We start from the raw sequence: 14,954 nt of genomic DNA, 5'->3' as shown, positions 1-14,954 counted from the left end.
CTTACACAGCGTTTTGTGTCTTTTTTTTCATACATGTCTTTTCATCTCTTTCCTGATTCTTTGTTTCCTCCCAGGAACCAAAACCTCTCTGGATGCTGTGAGAAAAAGACTTCATGTCCTCAGATACCAGCTGTCCTCCTCCTCTTCCTCCTCTCTTCAGCCTCCATCCAGCTCACCTTCCCCAACGTCATGACGTCATGGATCGAGGTTACAACGGAGAACGTTCGGTTTCAGTTTAGCATTAGCTAAGTCACGTCCGTCCAAAGTTAATGCCATTAATTTAAAACCAGAAGACGGAAAGTCAGAATTGGTAACTGGGACATCGCGGATGATCAACGCTCTTGGTCTTTTCAGACTTTCAAAGTTCCAGGGCTACAAGACCTAACACACGTTTGTAAAAAGACAAACGGAATAAATCGAAACCTCAGACAGGAACTTTTTTTCTCTGACAGTTGAACCTCAGTGAAAATCATTCATCAGTCTGTAGCCTGCAGCAGTTTACAGCTTAAAGACCAGAGAGAAAATGGAGGAAAAGTAAAGACTGAGACAGGGTGAGTGTTAATCCAACATTACTATTATTTTACTGTCTCTGAGTCAGTTTGTCCCTGAGGACAATAGAGGAAACAACACACACTGTCCACTGCTGTTTATATGAAGAGACTCCGGAAAACAAAAACCAGGAAGTAGAAAATATGGTGTTTCCTTAAAATGACACATTTTGTTTTTACACCATTGTTGTGAAGAAGTTTTGGCTCCTGACAATTTCAGAGTCTGAAGGTTAAGACTTGGTTTTAGTTCTTAATGGTTGGTGTTGATATAAGAATTATTTCAAGAGTGTCTTCACCAGTCTAGTTAGACACGACTCTGTGTGTGTGTGTGTGTGTGTGTGTGTGTGAACAAACCTGATTCTTGTTCTGGTCTCACAGTTTCTGTTATTGGTTCATCATGACTTGTACAAACATACACATACAGTTGTTTCTATGCTAATAAACTGGAGTCACATGCGTTTTTTTATGTGAACAGAAGGGAACAGAAACCCACATTTTTTTCTGCTAACACAATAAGGACATGTTAACAATAACATAAATATAAAGTCACTAATACATTCATGCTAAACATACAGTTGTGTACAAAAATTCTTTTTAGTGTAAAGATGCAAACTTTACATATATTTTACAAAAAAGAAGTGTATGAAGAAGTTATTGTAAAATAATGAAAAAACTAAATTAACTTAATTAAAACAACCTTTTTCTTTTTTTCTTTTTCTTTCTTTTTCTTTATTCTAAGTAATGTTATTTTAGTTAATGTTTGTAGGTAGATTTGGAACGTTAACTTCCTCAATGGGTATCTACCTCGGTGCTTTCAGTTTAGCAGCCTCTAGTTTTCACCCTCCCATAGACACATTCAGTCAATGACAAATGATTGCAAAACAATTAGTAGGAAAACAAGGCTTCATTTCATAAGCATTTTACTTTTTCCAATTAATTATTACATAACTTGGAATTTTTGTCACATAGTGTCGATTTATTGAAATCTTAATGTTATTTTATTTATAGAGCAGAGATTTACAGCAAAATAATGTCAAGGCACTTTACATAGTAAGTTCATGGCCTTAGAAATGTACAGACAAAGCCAACAAAGGACATTGAGCAAGCACAAAGGTAACGGTGTGGTGAAAAAAAGCAGAGAAAAAATAAAAAAAACAATAACTAAGGCCAGTGACTGCATATGGAAACACACAGCTCCAAACTGGGGACACCTGCAGAAGATAAAAGCACAACTATGGGAAAAGACAATAGTTAGTGACATATAATGGTGACATGGCAATGTGTAGAAATGAAGACAGGGGAGGAGGAGGCTCCTTTCATGAATCTGTACCCAGCATGTGGCACTGTGTTCTTTATTGTCAACACGACATGGTCAAGTTCTTCATCTGTCATTTTAGAATTGGTGTCAAGTTGACAAGTTGTTTTCAGCTACACATCTCTGAACAGTCCTCCTAGATACTCCAAGATGCTGAGCCATCATTCCAACTGACATGGACATGTCAAGCAGCCCCTGAAGCTGGTTTGCAGATACTACATAACGTGGCCGACCCATTGCTCCTTGTACTTGTTCTGGAGAGGCATCAGGCACCTCAGGGTCACAGATATGAATATCATTTAGAAGGTTGTGTAATCCCTGTAAAATGGGTGGAGGGATCAAAGTGAACTCTTGAGAACAAGTAAACTCAAGAAAGTCCAAATCAATGGGAGGATGATTGATGACTTGGAGTAGCCTGGTCTGAAGCTAAACAAAAGGTGAACCAACATAACTGTACTTAACACATCCTGCCCGTGGATGTAGTGGATGGTTAACCATCTAGCACCAAGTACTGCCAGCTCTGCCTCTGTGTTTCAATTCAATTTCTTTAAAAGTAATCAAAAACCTCTTAGCTCTTCTGTTTTTCCATCTTTAACTATGGTTCTATTCTGCTTGAGTTTCAGATGTGTCTCTATTTTTATTCTAATATTAGGAAAACCTCAGAATATAACCACCTTTTATTATGTTCCCTATAATTAAGATGGAATTAAATTAAAGCATTTTTGAGAATTATCATCAAAAACTGAAACTGATCTTCATAAAGACAATGTATGCTACAGTAGGACTTCATTTACCTGGTGAAACTGATCAGTGAGTCTATTTGCCTGTTTGTTGTGTGGTTGTAGACGTTAAGATGATCGACAATTTATCGTTAAATGTCTAACAGAACTTTTCCACTTTTGTATTTAGATAAAGTAAATGAACTTAATAGAGGAAGTGCTTTTATTCTGAACACGTCCAACCAGAAGACTGATTGATGCTGTGGATGGAGGAACATGGAGAACACATCGTAAGTTTTGTATTATTATTTATTATTTCACTGTCAGAGAATCTAGTTTAGTCTCATGTTGGACTGTAGGAGGTAAGTCGTGTTTTAAATTGTCTGTGGACACAGAATAAACTTTACTGGAAAATAAATTTCCCACAGTTTGAGGTGTAAGTTACTGTGTATTTATGATATATTATTAGTTTATTAAGTAACTGATGCTGTGTATATAGAGTTTTATAGCAAGTTAACTTTCAGTCCCTGTTTAAAAAAAGTTATGAACTAATTAAACTGTGATAATCAAAATGTTTATCTATGTTTGAGCCGTTGATTGTGCAGATTCAGTGCAGTGTGTGAGCTGTAAACCACTGTCACATGTAACAAAGTGAACTGTGAAGACAAACCTGTGACAGTCACATAAAAGAACATGACACATGTAGGACAAACAAAGAGACGCGTCTTTAGGTTTTTGGTGTCAAATTCACAATTAGCATCAATCAATTATCTGCAACCACTTATCCACCCTGGACAGGTCTCCAGTCTGTCTCAGGGCCAACACAGAGAGACATACACAGACAGACACCTAGGGACAATTTCCCTAACATGCATGTCTTTGGACTGTGGGAGGAAACTCGCACAAACACAGGGACAACATGCAAACTCCACACAGAGAGACTGCAGCTGGTCAGGGATTTGATCCAAGGACCTTCTAGCTGTGAAGCAACAGCATTAACCGCTCCACCACTGCTGCCTTCACAAATATAGGTTTTAAATTATTTGGAAATAATTTCGTCGTGATTGTATTTACGTTTTACAGCATCCCAACTTTTCTGAAAACAGGTTATTGATGGAGAAAAACACATAATCCTTTTTTATTCTAAAGCTCTGATAATGTCTTGTGTTTATGTCTGTTTATTACAAGTGTTAATGATAAAAAACACTTTTGTTTCCACAGACACAAACCAGAGTCTTCAGCATCCAGTCATCTGTCTATGAAGAGTGACCGGTCCAAAGGAAATCCTCCAGACTTCAGTCCTGAACCTGGGCCCTCAGACACAAAGTAAGAGACAGTTTCTACTGTAAACTGACCTGATGAAAATGATTCACTGAGGATGATTTATATTCATGATGCAGAACTATTAGTGCAGATACTGGTTCAGAATAAGATGGATCTTAGTCTGGGTTTTATTTCCACAAACTACTGATGGTGTTTCTGTAGTAAAAAAAGAAAAAAACAGAAATCTACTGATTAGTTAGTTATAGAGAAATGTTTTCACAGAGAGAAGAAAAAGCAGTTTGGAGAAAGATCCAGAACAAGACCTGGACTGCAGACAGACAGTCAGAGCAGCTCTGTACAAAGTAAGACTGAACATCTGTCTGCTGATGTTTCTGAAAACAAGACTTGTTGTTTTATACACAGACATTTGTCGTATTATACAGCATTAACATTTATTTTGTTATTATCATTCATTTGTGTTAAATATTATAATAATCACAAATTCTTAAACATCTTTGTGTTTTCTTCATTGGTAGTTTCTCATCTTTCAGCAGATGTTGGTCTGCAGGAGGTTTTAGATGAACATAAGATCAGTCTGAGGAGGAGATGTGAATGTGTGACTGAAGGAAGTGATGAAACAGGAAGTGGAACCCTCCTCAACAGGATCTACACTGAGCTCTACATCACAGAGGGACAGAGTGAAGAGGTTAATACCCAACATGAGGTGAAGCAGCTTGAGACAGCTTCCAAGATGAAGACCCTCCATGACACTTCAATCAAGGTCCACGACATCTTTAAAGCCTTACCTGACCAACAGAGACACATCAGAGTGGTTCTGACCAACGGTGTCGCTGGTGTTGGAAAAACCTTCTTGGTGCAGAAGTTCAGTCTGGACTGGGCAGAGGACTTGGAAAACCAAGATGTCAGTGTGCTGGTTGTGCTTTCGTTCAGGGAGCTGAACTTGATCAAAGATGAGCAGTACAGTCTTCTCACGCTGCTCCATGTTTTCCATCCAACATTACAGAAGGTCACAGCAGAGCAGCTGGCTGTCTGTAAACTTTTGTTCATCTTTGACGGCCTGGATGAAAGCAGACGTTCACTGGATTTCAACAACAGTGAGGTTGTGTCTGATGTCACACAGAAGTCATCAGTCGACGTGCTGCTGACAAACCTCATCAAGGGGAATCTGCTTCCTTCTGCTCTGGTCTGGATAACTTCCAGACCTGCAGCAGCCAATCAGATCCCTCCTACATGTGTCGACAGGGTAACAGAAGTACGAGGCTTCACTGACGCCCAGAAGGAGGAGTACTTCAGGAGGAGGTTCAGTGATGAAGACCTGTCCAGCAGAATCATCTCCCACATCAAGACATCCAGGAGCCTTCACGTCATGTGTCACATCCCAGTCTTCAGCTGGATCACTGCTACAGTTGTAGAGCACATGTTGACTACAGAGCAGAGAGGAGAGCTGCCCAAGACCCTGACTGACATGTACTCACATTTCCTGCTGGTTCAAACCAAGAGGAAGAAGAACAAGTATGATGAGGGACATGAGACCAGTCCACAGGAGCTGACGGAGGCTGACAGGGATGTTCTTGTGAAGCTGGGGAGGCTGGCGTTTGAACATCTGAAGAAAGGAAACATCATGTTCTACCAAGAAGACCTGGAGCAGTGTGGTCTTGATGTCACAGAGGCCTTGGTGTACTCAGGAGTTTCTACAGAGATCTTCAAAAGAGAGAGTGTGATCTTCCAGAAAACAGTCTACTGCTTTGTTCATCTGAGCATTCAAGAGTTTCTGGCTGCAGTTTACTTCTTCCACTGTTACACCAACTGGGAGACAAAGGTACTGGAGGACTTCCTGGGGAAGAAATACTCATCTCACAACCCATCTCTTGAGGTTTTCCTAAAGTCAGCCATGCAGAAATCCCTCCAAAGTCAAAATGGTCACCTGGACCTGTTTGTCCGCTTCCTTCATGGTCTCTCTCTGGAGTTCAACCAGAGACTCTTAGAAGGTCTGCTGGGTCAGACAGAGAACAGTCCAGAAATCATCCAGAGAGTCATAAAGAACCTGAAGAAAAAGCAAACTAAAAGTTCTCCTGACAGAAGTATCAACATCTTCCACTGTCTGATGGAGATGAAGGACCACTCAGTACATCAGCAGATCCAAGAGTTCCTGAAGTCAGAGAACAGATCAGAGAAGAAACTCCCTGTGATCCACTGCTCAGCTCTGGCCTACATGCTGCAGATGTCAGAGGAGGTTCTGGATGAGTTGGACCTGAAGAAGTACAACACATCAGAGGAGGGACGATTTAGACTGATCCCAGCTGTGAGGAACTGCAGAAAGGCTCAGTAAGTCCAGATGTGATCAATCCCACTTAACACACATAAAAGATGTTTGAACCCCCGAAACCAAGCTGAAGTGAAGAGAGCTGTAGTAAAGGTCTGGCAGAGCATCACCAGGGAAGAAACCCGGCATCTTGTGATGTTCATAGTTCCAGTTTTCAGCGAGTTTTTGACTCAGAAAGATTTGGAACAAATATTAAAACAGAGAGTTGAACTTTATTGTTCTTAATAGTTGTGAGCCACTAAAATTGGGGGTCTGTCAATAAAAGTGTGTGTAGTTCCTCCACTGTTCATCTAATGTTTTGGAGCAAAGCCTTAAATGAAAGCTGACAGTCTCCACTTTAAGCACATTTTGATGGTTTCACTTCAAATCCACTGTGGTGGGACAGAGAACCAGAACCATGAAATCTGTGTCCCTGTTCAAATACTTATGGACCTGACTGTGTGTGTGTGTGTTTGTGTCTCCGTGATGTAGAAAAGTGTTATAGAAGATAAGTTCAGACCATTTAGCTTCTGCCTCCATCTCATTCTGCTTTGTGATCAAAATAAAGAAAGTCTAAACTTTATAGTAGATTTTTAATTATACTTATAAATTACATATTCGTATTATTTCTCATTATCTGTTATCACAGACTTCATGGCTGCAAACTCTCAGAGACTCACTGTGAAGTTTTGGCCTCAGCTCTTAAGTCCAGCCCCTCCCATCTGAGAGAACTGGACCTGAATGGAAACTGGGACCTGCAGGATTCAGGAGTGAAGCTGATTTGTTCTGGCCTGAAGAATCCAAACTGTCTCCTGGAGACTCTGAGGTCAGTTTTCCATCTTAAATCCATAACTTAATGTTCAGGTTTCGTTTGGTTCATTAGTTTCTACGTTTGTCTGAGCACAAATGTGAAAACTATTTCCTCAGGTCAAATCCCTCAACACTATGTGGGACTTTAAGTTGAGTCCACATAGAGAAGTGAAATAAGTCCAGACTGGCTGATGGGAGATGTCTCCATGTTTGCAGACTGTACTTGAAGGAAAGTGGTGCTGAGGAGGAACAGGCTGACAGTCTGATTGGGCCTTGGACTAGTACCTTGTCTGCACTAGTAGTGGACCATGAACTTAAGGAAAGCCGAGTTTTTCTCAAGTGTTAAAGAGCGAAAAGTGTGAAGATGAAACTTTGTTTCTCTGACATTTGTCTGCCTGACAGCTGGAAGGTTCCACACATTCAACAGTGGTTTCTGCCTGTGGCCTTTATGCACTGAATCTTTTCCCACTGTGATGTTGTGGAGATGGTGAAAGAGCTCAGTTCTTTGCAAACTTCTTCTTTCAACTTGATGACAGAATTGTCAAAGTGCTGAGCCACGAGCCATGTTTGATTGTAGAGACTGAGGCTTTGAGCCAATCCTGATCCCCTCACCTGTTACCAATGAAGCTGCTCATTCTGGAATCATCCACAACCGTCGGACTTTTCTTCACTTTTCACTCTTATTTTGTCTTTTCTCAATGAGCTTCAATTTACAAAATACAGTGAAAAATCTTTTCTTTGTCCTTTTGTCTGATAAATCAAAGTTCAACTGAATGAACAAATCACAGATTGGAGTTTTTATTGCAGTTTGGAAAAAGTCCCAACTTTTCTGGAAGTAAGGTTTGTAGATGAGAAACAGTCAAATAGTTTTGTTAGTGTTGTTGAGAAAAACCAAAGGCTGAATGTCGTCTCAGTATGAATCAGAGCTACAGTGAACCTTTGCAGCAGCTCTTTAAATTCCACTGCTGAGGACATGATCAGGATTTTGGTGGTTTGGTCGCTTTGACCTTGGAATGAACCAGTTCATGGTGGATTTTGTTGTAATTTTTCACGATTTACCTGCTGGTTTTATGTTAAACGACATTTAATAAGTAAAATTTAACACAGTCAAAATCTGTTTTATCAAATGAACTCTTCATATCTTTAGTGGTGTCTGATTTGTCTCCATCAACAGGTGACACTTGAACCTGTGCATGATGCTTCCTGTCAGACAATGATGTCACTTTGTGTAGAGACACAACCAGTAACCAGGAGCAGAAATCTGACCCTGCATGTTTGTACAGAAAGGTGCTAGGTTCCATTTAGGATCAGAGAAGAGAACATCCATCTGACTTTCAGAGGAAGCTGAACTCAGTGTGGTCATTTATTTCACAATACTGGTCATTTATGAAATTCTAAAGAAAACTTTCAAGATTCAGTCTTTTGAATAAACATGTCTGATTTTATAATATGTTATAAATGTCATGTTCTGAATCAGTGCTGACATGAATAGGTGTATGAATGTTGTGCTGACATTTGGATGATGTCTGTAGAAGTCTGACATTCTGATGATCCACAATAACACAAGGATAAAGTCACTCTAACACCATTGATTAGGACAAATCTGATTCATTACTAATGATTTGATCGACATCTTTGATTCTTTATTCAGATTAAGTTGCTGCGATTTGTCAGAGATCAGCTGTGATTCTCTGGTCTCAGCTCTGAAGTCCAACCCCTCCCATCTGAGACAACTGGACCTGAATGACAACAACCTGCAGGATTCAGGAGTGAAGCTGCTGTGTGGTTTTCTGGAGAGTCCACACTGTAGACTGGAGACTCTGAGGTCAGATTCCATTTTTTAGTTGTGTGCTGAGATTAATATGATGTGAAAGTTGTGGTGACACTAAACTACAGACAGGTTCAAGTTTCTGAGGTCAAATCACATTCAAACTGTTCAGTGGTTAATAGTAAGTTTTGAAAGTGTCGACTCTGATTTGAAAGTAGAAAAATATGATGTAAAAATGTGAAGATGACATTTGATTGTCAGACTTAGAATTGAAGACACTTGTATAAAGCAGCAACAGAGAATCATCTTGGAGCAAATAGAAGGAGGAGAGAAGAATCAGCAGGTTAAGAACAGGACACACAGCACTAAATAGTTGACTGAAGCTAATGAAGAAGCATCCAACTGTGTCAAGAAGCAGAGACAGTTGATCCTGTTTGATTTGAGTGGAATAAATGTAGAGAGGAGCAGCAGAGTGGGATTGGAAGGTGCAGAGAAAAGGAAAGAAATCCTCCAAACATTCCACAGCTACTATCAAGTGCAACAGGAGATGATTGACAGCTTTACATCATATGGGAAATAGTTTGCATGTGTGAAGACATGTGAGAGACACATGAGAGAGCAGGGAGGACAAATGTGTGTTGAGGACAACCAACGTGTTGCTGCAGACAAACTGGATCTTTTTCCAATCACTACATTGTCTGATCACATGAAGCCAAATCCAGGTGAATGACAGCAGCTGTGCTGTGAGATCCACCTTAGAGACATTTCAAATGTGTGAGGACAAAGTTCCTCCTGTCTGTCTCTGTCCAGTGTTTGAAGACAGACACAGAAAAACCTTAGTTTGAAGGTTTGATCATTAAGAGCAGACAAGAGGTTGAAGTTTGTGTTTAGCAGAGTTTAGACACTAACATTTCACTAATGATTAGATTGTTGCTTCTGTCTTCACAAAGACAACATGAACTGTCCAAATGAAGAAGACAGACAGAAATATGTTATTGAAGAATCCTGAGAGAAAATCCTGATCTCAGCTCTGATCAGATGATGAAACATTGATGGTTCAAACAGGAACTTTGTTTCTAAATTTACATCTTTGATTCTTTATACAGATTGATAAGCTGCAGTTTGTCAGAGATCAGCTGTGATTCTCTGGTCTCAGCTCTGAAGTCCAACCCCTCCCATCTGAGACAACTGGACCTGAATGACAACAACCTGCAGGATTCAGGAGTGAAGCTGCTGTGTGGTTTTCTGGAGAGTCTACATTGTAGACTGGAGACTCTGAGGTCAGATTCCATTTTTTAGTTGTGTGCTGAGATTAATATGATGTGAAAGTTGTGGTGACACTAAACTACAGACAGGTTCATGTTTCTGAGGTCAAATCACATTCAAACTGTTCAGTGGTTGAAAGTAAGTTTTGAAAGTGTCGACTCTGATTTGAAAGTAGAAAAATCTGATATAAAAATGTGAAAATGACAGTTGATTGTCAGACTTAGAATTGAAGACACTTGTATAAAGCAGCAACAGAGAATCATCTTGGAGCAAATAGAAGGAGGAGAGAAGAATCAGCAGGTTAAGAACAGGACACACAGCACTAAATAGTTGACTGAAGCTAATGAAGAAGCATCCAACTGCCAACTGTGTCAAGAAGCAGAGACAGTTGATCCTGTTTGATTTGAGTGGAATAAATGTAGAGAGGAGCAGCAGAGTGGGATTGGAAGGTGCAGAGAAAAGGAAAGAAATCCTCCAAACATTCCACAGCTACTATCAAGTGCAACAGGAGATGATTGACAGCTTTACATCATATGGGAAATATTTTGCATGTGTGAAGACATGTGAGAGACACATGAGAGAGCAGGGAGGACAAATGTGTGTTGAGGACAACCAACGTGTTGCTGCAGACAAACTGGATCTTTTTCCAATCACTACATTGTCTGATCACATGAAGCCAAATCCAGGTGAATGACAGCAGCTGTGCTGTGAGATCCACCTTAGAGACATTTCAAATGTGTGAGGACAAAGTTCCTCCTCTCTGTCTCTGTCCAGTGTTTGATGGTTTCAAACAGGAACTTTGTTTCTAAATTTACATCTTTTATTCTTTATACAGATTGATAAGCTGCAGTTTGTCAGAGATCAGCTGTGATTCTCTGGTCTCAGCTCTGAAGTCCAACCCCTCCCATCTGAGAGAACTGGACCTGAGCTTCAACAACCTCCAGGATTCAGGAGTGAAGCTGCTGTGTGGTTTTCTGGAGAGTCCACACTGTAGACTGGAGACTCTGAGGTCAGTTCACTGACTGATACTGTTGGAGATTTTATGTGTTTTGTCCCCAACTGTCATTAATGAATCAATTACACTGAAGTTAAATGTTTCTTATATCAACAGACTAAAAATATTTTCTTCAGTTTCAGGTAAATGTATTAATAATAAACCTACATGTATTTAAGACAATAATACCAAACTAAACCAAATACTAAAAAACTTTTTTTTTTAAATATAAAAGTAATAAAATCAAACTCTGTTTAGAACAGCAATAAAATCCTTATTAAAATCAATTTACAGTCAGTGAAAAGCTGCATTATAATGGATCTGCAACCTTAAAGAGACACATGTTTAACTCTGCAATGAAACTGTGTTGGTGAATGTGAAAGGGAAGTTCAGTCCAGAGTCTCAGTTCTGGTTCTGAGTTGAACTTCAGCAGCTGAAGTAGATCACAGCATGAGGGAGGCAACATCATAAAGGCTCAAATTGGCCAGTTATGCAGGAGCAAGGCCATGCAGAGCTTTGAATACTTCCAAAAGAATTTCCAACTGAACATGATGAAGTAACGTGTTCACATGTTTTAGATTGGATGAGACCTTTGGCTGCAGAGTCCTGGATGATCCAAAGATGATCAATACATTTTGGGGAATGTCAGACAAATATTGGGTTTTGTTGCATCTAATTATTTTTAGTCATGTGTCATTTTTCTGTCAAATTAATATTCATATTTCTCACTAATGTTTCTCAATACATTGTAAAGAATGTTGAGTTCATCTTTGAATTTAAATTCAGATTTATCACAAAAATAAACTGAAATAAACTCAACAAAACAATATTCTTTGGATTTAATTCATATCAGTGAGCTGTAATCATTGATGTTCATATAAAAGCAGTTGTATTTTTTCATAGAGGTGAGTTTGTTGAACTTGTTAATTGTGTTGCAAAATGTTTAAAGAACCAAACTGTTGTTTTTCCATGTTTCAGTCCATGAAGAAATTGTTTTTATTTCACAAGTTTTCATGAAATCATCTGTAATTTGGGATTCAAATAGTTTTTGTTCTGAATAGTTTAGTAGTAAAATAGTTTTTAGTTTTGCTCATTTTAGAGAAAACACCATTGATTAGGACAAATCTGATTGATTACTAATGATTTGATCTACATCTTTGATTCTTTATTCAGATTAAAGAGCTGCAGCTTGTCAGATATCAGCTGTGATTCTCTGGTCTCAGCTCTGAAGTCCAACCCCTCCCATCTGAGAGAACTGGACCTGAGCCCCAACAACCTGCAGGATTCACGAGTGAAGCTTCTGTCTGATCTTGTGGAGAGTCCACACTGTAGACTGGAGACTCTGAGGTCAGTAGAGGGTTGGAGTCAGTCCATGGTTACATTTAGTAACCATGTGGTCTTTGTAGAGACCATCTGCTGACTGACAGATGATGAAGTGAGTCTCTGGAAACATCACTGATCTCCTCTGTTCTGTCTCATTCTCTCTACAGGTGGAGGCCGACTATAATGGACCAGCAAAATAGAGTCAGATCATATTAATGTCTGATGTAAAAGTGTCATTAAATGACCAGGATAATGTTTGTCCTGATGATGCAGATGTTGCAGCAGCAGCAGCATGTTGTGTGCAGAGAGGCTCTGACTGGACCATGTTACTGGGAGGTAGAGTGGAGAGGAGAGCTTCATCCAGCAGTGACTGACAGAGGAATCAGAAGAAGTGGAGATGACTCTCAGTGCTGCAGTCTGAACTGCTCTGAGAACAGCTCCACTGTCAGACACAATGTCAAGTCCACCATCATCCCTGTGTGATCCTCTGGATCTGGATCAGCAGTGGATCTGCTCTGCTGCTGCTCTGTCCTTCTACACAGTCTCTGCAGACACACTGAGACTCCTCCACTCCTTCTGCTCCACACTCAACCACCTCCTCCACCTCCACCTGGATTTGACTTTGTCTTGTTTGATTCCTTCAGATCTTACATTCATATTTCTGTTTAATTGATAAAGTATTAAAGTAAAATAGTGTAATGTTTCTCTCTGAACTCCTGGTTTTTAGCAACAATAGACAGTTTCTCATTATCTTCATATTATTAACAGATAAATAGCTGATAATAAATGTGTTTTTATAATCAGTAAAGTCTCTCAACTGACTGGAAACCAAATATATCTGTTTTTTTGTTATTACTGTTAAAAATGACATTATATGGTCTTAGACACATCAAGTCTCTTTTAGGGTTTTATTACCTTAGAAGAGAGAAGAACATCAACAGAGCTTCCAGTGCAGTTCTAAACTTCATACATCACACATTAGTTTTCTAACCTTGTGTTGCTGGACAGAACATTCTCCACCCTCAGGCTACTGCTCTCAGCCCTTTTCTGCTTTTCTAGAAACCTTTTCCCTTTTCAGCACTTTGATAAGCACCTGTGAGCATGAAGTGACTCTGGGTCACTACAGTGTGGGATGATCTGCTGTTAGACAATAACTGACCTTGGAGCAGTTTTGCAAACACTATAAGACAAAACATGGATATGAGACAAAGTCTGAACAACATTTAAAACATCTTTCACAATTTACTATTACAACTAGAGAAAACACAAGCATTAACATTTAATCATACTTGATTTTCCATCACAATTCCCTCCTGAGACATTTAAGATATTCAATATACATCATCATAATGTTGTATTGGAAATTCAGGCTCTGTTTTTGTGTGACAGACATCACTGGGGTACAGAGCTAAGCAGAGATTAGGAGGTTTTCTAAGCATATTTACAATCTGTGAATGGATCAACATCAGGTTCTAAAAGAGGAACATTATTCTTTGCAGATCTTAGATCAACAAGTGCCATCTGATGAGTCACAGCACTCTGTGACTCACATAATTAGACCTCTTCCATGTGGCATAAGACAACATCCACAAAATGCAAAAATTACAAGCAGAAGTACAGAAGTAAGCAGAGACAATATAACAGGTTTCCATTTACCAAATATCTGCTCAATCCAACCAGTACTTACACCAGAGTTTCATGCAAGTTCTTCCCTGATGGACCTGAGACCCTCTTCCATCAGCTGCAGTATTATTAGGAATGAAAGTACAACATGAGTCTCCAAACACTTCTTTCTTTTTGTGATATATGTAATTAATCCAATGGACATTTGGATTTTATTAATGGCACAAAGAAAACTCAAACTGCAGATATTTGGTTTCTGGCTTTGTATTCATCTGGCCCCCTCTAGGAACCCCCACCTTAGCTATGTACATTTTCCATCAAATGATCCTTCAGAGTCACTAACCCTTTGTGTCAACCTCATAAGTGTGTAGGAAGAATATTTCAAATTTGGAATTTGCAACCTCCTCTTTTTGTTTCTTTTTTTTCTCAGCAGTAGGAAAAGTTTGCACAGCAGTGAGTGATGAGAAAACTTTTATGTTTGTTCAACAACTCGCTGTAGAAAGGTGATGAGTCTCTGCTCCTGGAAGATGAAAGAGAGGCTGCATAAGGAACCAAAAGAGTTAGATCAGTCTAACCAACTGTTTGTCTGAGTCATGACAGCTTTCTCTGCAACTGTCACAGCTGGCAGGCATCATATTCCATCATCTACAGGGTCCAGCTTAGCTGAAAAGTAAGCAATAGGTTATCATCATGCCATCATGGCTCTTTAACCAAACAGAATATAATAATATCTACAGAATATTAAAGACAAGGAGCCTTTCTGTCTTGGCAACTGTGAATCCATTGTTTTCAGTATGACGTCATTGTTTCTTGGTTAAAGATATTAGAACAGATTGTTTGGTTATGTGATCTCAGCTGTGATCACATGACCTAAATAAGTTTCTTTAGGTAGGACAAACTGTAATGTGAGTCAGTTTTCTGCTAAATGTTTGGGTAGGTTCACCTTATCTAACATGCAGGCTTTCTCAGACAGGCTGCACATCAGAAAGTCATCAATGATTT

The 14,954-nt window shown here is 39.4% G+C and overlaps 2 protein-coding genes across 6 annotated transcripts in view; both read left to right on the top strand.

The window, feature by feature from the left end:
- Window positions 1-14,954, top strand: part of LOC137098440 (NACHT, LRR and PYD domains-containing protein 12-like) — a 254,566-nt gene that overhangs the window by 175,428 nt on the left and 64,184 nt on the right. The window lies entirely within an intron of this gene.
- On the top strand, window positions 159-14,282 carry LOC137098872 (NACHT, LRR and PYD domains-containing protein 12-like). Its single transcript, XM_067475565.1, has 11 exons — window positions 159-551; window positions 2,773-2,872; window positions 3,804-3,908; window positions 4,128-4,207; window positions 4,382-6,191; window positions 6,818-6,994; window positions 8,630-8,803; window positions 9,853-10,026; window positions 10,848-11,021; window positions 12,180-12,353; window positions 12,497-14,282. The coding sequence occupies exons 2-11, from the start codon at window positions 2,859-2,861 to the stop codon at window positions 12,543-12,545; spliced, it is 2,931 nt and encodes a 976-aa protein (XP_067331666.1). The 5' UTR covers window positions 159-551; window positions 2,773-2,858; the 3' UTR covers window positions 12,546-14,282.

Source organism: Channa argus, chromosome 1 (genome assembly GCF_033026475.1).
Source record: "Channa argus isolate prfri chromosome 1, Channa argus male v1.0, whole genome shotgun sequence".
In the NCBI taxonomy this organism is placed as follows: domain Eukaryota; kingdom Metazoa; phylum Chordata; class Actinopteri; order Anabantiformes; family Channidae; genus Channa; species Channa argus.
This window is presented reverse-complemented; position numbering and strand designations above follow the sequence as displayed.